Here is an 11,898-nt window from a genome sequence, read left to right as displayed (position 1 = left end):
TCAAATTAAACTAAATCCATTATTTTTATGAAGCCACAATTTTCTTCTTTGTGTTTGTTTAATTAGTTTTTGTTTTGGTGGGGGAAAGGGGACACAAACCCAAACGTTACCAATTTGATTTTTCTTAGTTCACTTCTTCTTTTCCTCTTTTCCTTTTATAGATAATGTTACATGATATGCTTTTCGTGTGTATATATATACAATTATACATATATAAAGAAAAAACTACAAACTAAAAATCAGTTACGAATAAATTATTGTATATAAAAGTATGTATTTAATATTTTATAAAAAAATTATTATAATATTATAAATAAATTTAATTATTTGTTTATTGGTAGTTAATTATTTAATTAAAAAATTATAAATTAATATATATAAATATACATAAATATATAGTAATTAATTTTTAATATATATAATATTTTTAAAAATAATTATATTACATATACACAAAAAATTAATTATTGATCCGTCACTACATATAAAAATACGCATTTGACATTTTAAAATATTTTTATTATATTACTGTAAATAAATTTGATAATTCTATTATTATATATTTGATTATTTTACTATAAGACAAATTTGATTATTCGGATTGTTTGTAATTAAAAAAACATCTAAATTGATATATATATATATATATATATATATATATATATCAATTTAGATGTTTTTTTAATTACATAATAAACAATCCGAATATACACACACACAAGCAAGTAGTTAATTTTTAATGTGCAAGTATTTATTTTTTTTAAAGAGAGTATAATATATTTTTGGTCATAATTATTAAAAATTTTATTTATACATCAAAATTAACTAATAAAATTAGATATCAATGTATTTGCGTATAAATATATGTGTGATTTAATTTATTTTTAATGTGTATTTATATTTTAATATATATTTTATACTAATAACTGATTTTGATGTATGTCCCATAATATAGCTATATAATTATATACTATTAAATTCTAACTATAGCCGTAATAATTATTAGGTCATACAAAAAATTATGAAAAAAAAAAGAAAGGGCTATATATGCAAAATTATAATCAAGTTAGGTTGATTTAGTATTTAGTTTATTAGTCTATTTAAATAAGTATCGAAAATTTGAATTTTATCTTGTGCATACAGATATACAGTAATTCATTGACCAACAATAAATTTTTAAATGGAGTTACAATTTATGACGCATTAATTTTTGTCGTGCAAAATTAAAAGATACGACAGACAAAAATAAATAAATGCATAATTATGGCAAATCGCAATAAATTTCATTAAATAGTATATAATATAATGAGGACAATATCATCAATTTTATCACGGCGCCGAAATTTGTGTTCTCTGATTTTAGTGCCATCTAATCTATATATATACACCTCTTTAGTTCCTCTCAATCTCACACAATAACAACATCAAAACCTACAAAACAAACAGTTGCTAGTGCTTCCAACTCCACCCCATAATTAAAATCTCTCCTTTTTTCCCCCTTCTCTTATAATTGTTTGTGCTCTTCATTAAAAGAAAAAAAAATGATGGCATGCCAAGAGTGGCCAGAACCAATAATAAGAGTCCAATCCTTAGCTGAAAGTGGCATAAATGCAATCCCTGAACGTTTCATCAAACCTCAATCCCAAAGGCCCAAAACACAATCCAATGTTGTCCCAACAAAACAAGGTTTTAATGATGTTGATGTTGATGTTGATGTTGAGAACATCAATATCCCGGTTATTGATTTTCAAGACCTGTATGGTGAAGACAAGAATCTAAAGGAACAAACACTTAAAAGGGTCTCTGAGGCTTGTAGGGAATGGGGTTTTTTCCAAGTGCTTAACCATGGTGTTAACCATGATTTGATGAAGAGTGCTAGAGAGGTTTGGCGTGAGTTCTTTCACCAACCAATTGAGGCTAAAGAAAAATATGCTAACTCACCACTTACCTATGAAGGCTATGGGAGTAGGTTGGGAATTAAAAAAGGTGCCATTTTGGATTGGAGTGACTACTTCTTTCTCCATTACATGCCTTCTTCTCTTAGGGACCAAGAAAAGTGGCCTTCTTTGCCAAACTCTTTAAGGTAATGATTAATTTATATCCTATGTTTCTAAAAGATTCTCTTCTGTCTTTCTGTCTGTACTTGGTATTCTTTTTGTTGGGATATCGAAAAATTCTTATATATTCTGTCGATTTTTTTATTTATTGTCTATAATGTTTATTTCGTATCAGCTTTTTAGATCAAACCTTTCTTTTTTGTTGACGTCGTGCATGTCTAGAATTTTTTTTCATGGGTATTTTCTTTTTTATTATATTCAAAAAGGATTAAATTAATTAATTACTCTAGAAAATACTCAAGTTTAATTTATTCTCCTATGCTAACATTCTTTTACTAATTTGGTTCTTGTGTTTCTGATTTTTTTTAGACGTTATATATAGTAAAAAAAAAAAAGTTATGTGATTTTTGTTTCATTTTTCATTGATTTCTTTCTAAAAAATCTACAAGAAATGAAACTAGAGAGAACATCCACAGAAAACAGAACATGAACAGCTAGCTCACACATATTATTGGAATTGACCCAATATTTATTTATTGTATCTGACATTATTGTTTGCAAATCAACTTTAATTTGTGGGACAAATATGTTTTTCAAACGTGTAACCGATCATGTTACATGCCCCAAGTTCTAACTACTTATCAGTGCAAAAAAAGGGAAAAAAAATTAATTATCTTGAATATTAAACAATATAATGTTTAAGTTTGTAGTTGTTTAACTTGGTTCAAAGTTTATACACACTTACTTCATCTTGTAAATATCTCGTTAATTCATCTTCCCTGATTTTATATATTGTACGGTCAGATTAATTAGATGGGGCAACTAACATGCTAAGTTATTGAAAAAGAATTATTTTGTTAATTTATTCTGTTTTTCCTATACAAAAATAGTATACATTTAGAAATATTTCAAGTATTTTTGTAGTGATTATTATTCATCTCAATCTTACATATTTTATAATTGAGATATGATATATTCGTTATGGACGATTACATATTATAACTTGACTCTGAACGTTATAAAATCAGCCATCAATGTTAAAAAATTTTAATATGATCTATTTGTCATTAATACAATTCGAAAATAATGAACCATCTTAACAAAATTAATAATTAAAATTATTAAAACACTTAAAATACTGAAATACTTAAAATATTTTTTATATATGTAGATAAATGTATGTGAATTTTGCATTTTATTTAATAAAAAACAACATATAATTTCACTAATAAGTAGATATAGTTTTGTCTATTAAATTTAATTAGGTTTAGCAGGGGATTGTAGGTATAAAGGTGACAAGTTTATATTCTATTGGTCGTGTCAAATAAGAGGGTTGGTTCACAAATCCGTGTTGCCCATGAAGTGGATCTTCAATTTTTATTGTTATTAATATTAAATATTATTATTTTTAATTCGGATATGCTTATACAAAAAAAGTGAAAGGGTAGGAGTACCATATCATCCTTGGGAACTTGCATCTCCCATTAGTAGAAAATTTTCACATGCTCAATAACCGCTATTTTATATTCTAGATATGTGTGTCTCACTCATAATGATGAGACTGAAAATTCATGGACATATCTTTAACATAGATTTTATGAACCTTTTTTTATATATTGAATTATGGGTGATGAATTTTTTACAGATGTCAGTGACTTTTTATTTTTTTTATGTTATATATTATTGTGAATTTTTACAAAATGTCAAATGATATTTTATCTTTTTATAATTAAAATAATATATTTTTTGCAAAATATTAATAATATTTTGTCTTTAATAATTAAAAAATATTTTTTTACAAACGTCATATTTTATACTATTATTATAATAATATAAAATATTAAAATAATTAAATATTTTCATATTTCATACTAAAATTATTCATATATAAAAATTTTAACCGATTTTATACATTTAGTGCAAAAATTAATAAAATAAAAGAAAAAAAAAGCACTGCCATTAATTAATCGAGTGGTGCTGAGTGACCAGATGTTATTAAAATGTTAAAAGTAAACACAAAATCACATCACGACACACAATAAAAAGTGACGTTTATTATTATATTTTTAATAGGCACCTGTACACTTATTTTATTTATTTGGTGTGAATAAACAGGTATATGCCATATGTAAAACGTGTGTATAGAGAACTATAGATTTTTAAAGCCAAATGTCAACAACGGACTACAAAATGAAATATATTAAAACTAGAATAATTAATTAAAGAAGTATGCTTACAATAATACAAACAAAATACCAGCCGTATAGGATGTGGACATTTATTTAATTTATTTTTCATATATTATTTTTTAAAAAAAAATTAAAACAATTAATTGAGCTCCACCCACTTTTTTTTTTCTTTCTAAATATTTGTCATTTATTTTGTGTCTCAACAAAAAAAGTAAGATAATAAATTGTTTTGGTTAATTGAGGTGAAATATGTATGTGTGTGTGTGTATTTGTGTATGTATGCAAGACATGTCGTTTCTTTGTTGGAGTTTTTATTTAGAGACATAGTACAACCTTATCACTATCTATGATGAATAAAGTTTTACAATCTCTATCCACATAAAGTATGTAAATGAATAACATGCATGAGCTTGACTACTCATGGGAAAGAATTTTCAAGCAGCACATTGGATTTTGGATTGGAAATTTTAGATCCTTGATTGATAAAACCAAAACTATGTGTTGATGGAAAAAAGTTTAATTGGGTGACTATTCGTACCATGATGTTTTATATAAACAAAAATATTTGATAATAAAAAAAAATAGAAGTAATTTATCTTATTTAGTATTTATTAATTGTTATAACAATTAATGAATATTAAATAAGATAAGTTCTTGGTTGTTTCTTTTATCTTTTTAACATTACCGTTATATAAAATATTTGAATAGGAGTAGTTATCTTATAATTATTATTTCTCAAACTTTTCAAGGTAAAATTTTTCGTAAAGTGAAATAGTAAGTCAAGAATATTCTTAGTGTTATATAAATAGAGTGGACTAGAAATAACAACTTTTTTATTTTATTATTTATATGGCTCTCCTCAGGAGATTATTTAAAAAATAATAACAATTAATTAATTTTTAATATTTTTTTTAAGGATTTTATTAGTTATGTCACTCTTTTATTATTACTGCTTATTAATTTTTATTTTATTTTATTTGAAAAAAGGGATGTGATTAATGAATATGGTGATGAAGTGGTTAAGCTAGGAGGAAGGGTTCTTGAATTGTTATCAATAAACCTTGGTTTGAAGGAGGATTTCTTGATGAATTCATTTGGTGGAGAGAGTGAGATTGGTGCATGCTTAAGGGTTAATTTCTACCCAAAATGCCCTCAACCAGACCTAACTCTTGGGCTCTCATCTCACTCAGACCCTGGGGGTATGACCATACTTTTACCAGATGAAAATGTTTCTGGTCTTCAAGTCCGCAGAGGAGAACATTGGATCACTGTCAAGCCTGTCCCAAATGCATTCATCATCAACATTGGTGACCAAATTCAGGTTATTTTCAAATCTAATACTAATAAACTCTCTAATCTCTATTTTATTAATTCTCTCTTAATGAAGTAATAATTCAACTCATAAGAAGGGTAGTAGAGTGGTAGACTAGAAAGGGCAAAGAGTTAAATTAAATAGATTTATTTTTATTTTTGTTTTAAATATTTGTATAATTATATTAAATGATAAAAGGCTTTAGAAGAGTTAAATTCGTCGGTAAATTACCAACAAATAAAAAGATCTTTCAATAAATAAAGATTTTGAACAAAATTTTTATTGACGACGGACAATATCTGTCGATAAAATAAAAGTCTATCAATAACAAAAATAGAATTTATCAATAATATATTATTTTTAGATAATATTTACTGAAATATCTAATCCTATCGTACCGTGAAAATTAACAAAAATATATAGAATATTTATATTATTTTAAAGTTATAACTTTTTAGGATTTAACAAACTAGTATCGTAAAAGAATTTGCTAACAAATCTTAAATTTTTTTCTATATATACCTTATATTATATAACCCATTGAACTAAATATTTAGGGGAAAAGCTAATTAAGGCCCCTTAAATTTGTGCAATTATATATACTTATTATTGTTAATGTAGAATTTGGTTATGTTAATTTCAGGTGCTAAGCAATGCAATGTACAAGAGTATAGAACATAGAGTAATTGTGAACTCAAACAAGGATAGAGTTTCATTGGCCTTCTTTTACAATCCAAGAAGTGATTTACTAATTCAACCTGCTAAGGAGCTTGTGAGTGAGGATAGGCCACCACTCTATCCACCAATGACATTTGATGAATATAGACTTTACATTAGGACCAAAGGACCATGTGGAAAATCTCAAGTTGAATCTTTGACTTCCCAAAAGTGATTTTCCAATTATGCCCTAATTTATTACCATCTTGGTTGTGGAATTAATTAGAATATGTGTACAATTATTGGGTTATTAATTCAAGATAGCTCTTCTGTTTTTTCCTCGGAGCAATATTATTATCTTTTTCTTTAAAAGGAAATGGAAGATAAAAAATTATTAAACTTGGATTATTGTTAATTAAATTCAAGCTATTAAAGTTATTAAATTTTTTTAAAAGAAAAAAGAAAAAAAATGTTTGAATCACGTTTTAGTCCTTTTTATATCTTTCTTTCTTTAATATCTCAAATTTAATGATTGCATGAGTCAATTATTCAGGAAAGAATAAAAAAAAGAGGAATAATGGTGGTGACGACTAAAATTCTTGCCTGTGATGCCTAAGAAATAATGGATAAGAATTAAAGAATTAAACCATGTGCCATGAAGCATTATTATATTGTGACCATTTAATTTGAATCCCATAACAAATGAACTAAGTTGCGTTCAACTATTTGCAACCAACATTTTGAGTTGTTTGATCCCTATCTTCTCTGTTTGTGGAACCAATTGAGTGTACTATTACTATTCAAAATATAATAATATCACTTCTTTAATAATATGTCTTTCTGCCTTTCTTCAATACTTTTTAAACATGAAAGTAAAATTTGGCACAAATAATCGACATCGAAAAAAATTTGACAGTTGAAGTAAAAAATTATATATGTATAAAACACACTATTTTATATTTAGTGTCTAAATCTGTATGAGGTTTAAGATTATTTTGGATCTAAATTTATTTAAGGTCTAAAATTATTTGAGATTTAAGACTATTTAAAATTTAAATTTATTTAAAGTTCAAGACTATTCGAAGAGCAAGTTACTTGAAGTTTAAGATTATATCAATTAATTTAGAATTTTTTTTTATAAATAAAATTAGTTTCAATAAGTTAGGAGAATTTTTATTCATTCACACACTCACTTACTCTAAAATTCATAGTCACGCTGATGCACGAAAACATATGGGTTACAAGTTTATGTAAGTATTGAAAAACTCCAATTTCTCTTTTATTTTCTTTCTGTTAATTAAATTTTGTTATTTTTATTCAAACTCTTGTAAATTTTTACATATTTTAATATAAATCTTATAATTTTTAATTTTTAATTTTTTGCATTTGTTCTTTCTTACTTCTTATTTACTCTAATTATTATTCTTCTTTACATTTTTATTGGGTACGATCTCTAAATCCTAAGAACAACTCGCAAAAAAAAAATCGTATCTGCTTCTCAAATTAAAATCTTGACACAAGTTTAGTTGACACCTCCTATCCAGGTAAAAAAAACAAACAAAATTCAGGCGAAACAGATAGATATTACATTTGATATTTTACTATAATTAAAGTATGATTTTAAATTTTTTAGTATTATCTCCTTTCTAAAATAAGTGTTTCTTTTCCTTCTTAAATTTATTAAACTATTAATAATAAACACACAATTCATTCTATATCTATTTATAGAAAAAACGATGTAATTCTTAACCAAAAAAAAAAGAAAAGGATAACTAATCCTAATTTATGTAGGTTTTAAATTAAATCTATTCTCATAAATCATAATCGTAATTTTTACATTTATTTTATTACCGTACTTTATTATCATTATTATCTTTTTTTTCACACTATTAACATTGCCAACACCAACAATATTACCTTAATTTAAACTAAACACAAAGACTAAGATAGATGTTCACTAAAAAATTAAGTCAATGTATTTATATACCAAATACATTAAATAGAGTTGAAATTGATAACTACAAATTGGTAGTGCTTGACCCCTCTATTAATGGAGTTAAATTCTGCATGTCCCTCTTATCATAAAAGTACCAAAAAGAGACAGTGGATTAAACAGCAGAAAGCAGAGAAAGTGGTCCTCTGTTACCCACTATCTTCGGGGTAACAAAAACGTGGATTAAGACTTCCTTTGATTTTTATATTATTATATATCCACCTGTTCAACCCACCATACACCATAGTATTCAGAAAACGCACGTTTTTAATACACACTATAGACTACTTTTTAATTAGGAGATTTCACTTATTTAATTTCAGCCACGTCAGTATTTGATAAATAATAATAATAATAATAATAATAATAATAAGGACAATCTACCTAATTAAATAAACTGTGTGAATCGTTTACCTAAATACACAAAACAGAAACTTCTTACGCGCATATGCATTTTTATGTTTATGTAAACCGTGAGAGCCAACCACGGGTTCAATTTAATACATAAACCGTAACTACAAGGCATGGTTTACTTGTGAATGGAATTCTTCATAAACCGTAGCAAGTTATCACGGTTTACTAAGGGAGGCAAATGCACATAAAACGTTGTAAGCAGCAACGGTTTATGAAGGAGTTTGAGTAGGCATAAACCTTTGTTAGCTGCAACGGTTTATGAGGAGAGAAATTCTATATAGGGTAATGATAGGTAGCCAAAAAATAATTATAATATAGATGTCATGTAAAAATTTTCATTCTCTTGATAAGCAAGTGACATACATTTCCTTATCACTTATCCTCCTTATCACCTGTCATTTTGCTGCATGTTTGGAGTCATTAATGTTCTTTCCAAAATCAATTTCAGTTTCTCTCAAATCAAATCTCTAACATCTCTCAATCACATTATTATCCATTAAATACAATAATTCTCTGCAAAAATTATGAAAGTTAAATAATTAAAAAATTTTAACAACTTCTACTGTACAACTTATATTTTACATATAGACTATAAAAAAATAAAAAATAAAATATAAACAAAAATTTAAAAATAATTTTTTAAAAATAATTATTAACTCGTCATATTAAAATCAATAAATAAGCATACATATGAATATTAAAAAAATATTAAAATAATTAAACTCACGACCTACTAGTGCACATATGAGATAATTTGAAGAATACAATAAGACGTATAGTTTAAAATTTGATAATATTAATTATAAAAATTTATTAATTATAGACATCATAGGTATGAAATTATGAATATTATGAGTATAAATTATGGATGTTATTAATATAAAATTATAGATGTTATGTGGATAAATTTATGGATGTTATGAGTAAATTTATCAATTAAATAAATTAATATAAGAATTTGACATTTTTTTAAATTAAATTATGATAAAATTTAAAAATATTTGTGTTAACCTAATAGTTACTTATGCAATAACTAAAAAATGATACGTGTATGGTTGTAATATCTAATAAACATGAATTTAATTTTTAGATGTTAGTTGTATGTAATTATGGATGTTATGTATATAAACGTATGAATGTTATGTGTATGAACATAGTAGTACAATATAATTATAAATACACATAAAAACATAAAAAAAAATCGGTTTATTACCATACCTCATTAAACTAGTGTGATTTTTCATATTCTCAAAAATCGGTTGACTGACAATTATCTCGTCGGATGAGTCTGTCTGTTGTTCAAATTTTTCATCAGCACCTTTTACCATAAAGGATAACTATACAAAAAGTGGCTAATTTCACTATCGAGTATAACAAATAAAACACAATACTATAATTTTAGGTGCTAATTTGTTTTATTATGTATGTTAATGTGGATGTTAACTTCATGTAATTATGGATGTTATTCATATAAACTTATTGATTGCGTAAAGCATGAACTTTATACGAATATTATGCATATAACTAAAAAAAAAAAAAAATTAGTGAGCAAAATCAAAAGATTTAAATACCAATACCAAAAGAAAGTTTAAATATAAAAAAAAATATTTCTTATTTTAGCGATCAACATCATAAAACTATTTTAAAAAATTAAAGGTGTACATTTAAAACATATATAAAAATTGAAGGTATACATTTGAAACGTATATAAAATGGTATATAAAACATTTTTCTAAAATAATTATTGATTTTTTAGTTTTTAGTCTCTATAAAAATTAGGTTTTTGCTAACAAGAGATCCAAAGATATAATTAAGGATACTACAAATAAAAATTTGAAAAAAAGATGCAAAAATAAATCAAAGGTGAATTCACATGTTACGAAAAAAATTTTAAATGCTTCTATTTTCATAAAACTATTTTTAAAAATTAAAAAATATAACAAAAATAATAAAAAATTTATTTTTCTAGACATAAATAGCAAACAAATAATTATCAAGAATGTTACGCACATAATTAAAGTGCTAAAAAATACACAAAAAATAATCTAGGCTATTACTATATCTTATCAGAGCTAGCGTAGTTTTTTATATTCTCAGAAATTGATTGATTGGCAACAATTTCATCAGGTGAATCTGTCTGTTGTTCAAATTTTTTAGCACCTTCTGCCATAGGTACTGTATTAAGGTCGAAATCAATTGCCATACAAATGACAATGATAAGAACAATTTCTTGTAAAATTTCTTGGCTCATACACTATTGTGCTTGCAATGGTGTTATTCTTGTGATTTTTGAATGAATATGATTGAATTAACATAAAGTATATATTAGGATAGGTTTCATGTTTCATATCTCCAATAATTGATGATAAATACCATAACGGACAAAGAATCAATTGCAATTATTTAATGTAATTGATATTATAATTACCGTTCTTAAATATAATTATTATTAATCTTTATTGTATTTTTATATATAAAAATTAAATTATAAAAAGGAATATTAAGTATTGATTACAATAATGCCTAATAAAAAGGGCTATGATTTTATAATTAATATCATTAATAAGTAGATTTGATAAGAATGGTGATAAGTATAATGATAAGAGAGTGAGATAAAAAATAAAACTGATATTAAATGATATAAATGAAGTGAATTATGAAAAGTTTTGGCTAATTATGGATGGAAAATTTTGGTTACCAAACTTTTTCCTTCTATATATATGTGAGTGAGATTCAAGCTGGTGAAGAGATTATTGTCACAATGGCAAGTGAGGAAGAGAGTTTTCTTGTCTTAGTGCATTGCTCTGGAAAAATCCAAAAAAGCAAAATATATGGTGTGAAGTTCACTGACAGAGAACCACTGAGTGTTTTCATCAGTTCATCAAGCACTTTGTCAGATTTGAAGAACAGCATCTTGTAGAAGTTTGGGGTATTTGGTAGCAAGTGGGTGAAGAAGCTATTCTACAAGATTCCCATCGCAGTTGTCTCGACCGGTGTTAAGTATGATACCTTTGTGCTAGCGGCTGATGAAGATATTAGGGTTCTGTTTCATTGTGTTAGGAGTTTTCCGGAGGTCAGAATACACGAGTTGTTCGCGAAGTTGGAGGTTGGAGTCGATAGTTCTGGGACATCAGCTCCAGTTCATAGCTCGACTGCCGGGGATAGGAATCTGTGGGCCACACGGCACCACCACTCAAGGTACTTAGCTGATGGACCGGGGTCAGGGACTCGATCGACCGGTATGACTGAATAAAGCCGGTTCTCCCAATGCTGATG

The 11,898-nt window shown here is 25.9% G+C and overlaps 1 protein-coding gene across 1 annotated transcript; it reads left to right on the top strand.

Moving 5' to 3' along the window:
* The first annotated feature begins 1,331 nt into the window (after window positions 1-1,331).
* Window positions 1,332-6,550, top strand: LOC107625754 (jasmonate-induced oxygenase 2). Its single transcript, XM_016328460.3, has 3 exons — window positions 1,332-2,083; window positions 5,234-5,567; window positions 6,202-6,550. The coding sequence occupies exons 1-3, from the start codon at window positions 1,542-1,544 to the stop codon at window positions 6,448-6,450; spliced, it is 1,125 nt and encodes a 374-aa protein (XP_016183946.1). The 5' UTR covers window positions 1,332-1,541; the 3' UTR covers window positions 6,451-6,550.
* The last annotated feature ends 5,348 nt before the right edge of the window (window positions 6,551-11,898 follow it).

This window comes from Arachis ipaensis, chromosome B2 (genome assembly GCF_059453495.1).
Source record: "Arachis ipaensis isolate K30076 ecotype BB chromosome B2, ASM5945349v1, whole genome shotgun sequence".
In the NCBI taxonomy this organism is placed as follows: Eukaryota; Viridiplantae; Streptophyta; class Magnoliopsida; order Fabales; family Fabaceae; genus Arachis; species Arachis ipaensis.
The sequence above is the reverse complement of the archived record's forward strand: the minus strand, read 5'-3'. Positions and strand labels throughout refer to the sequence as shown.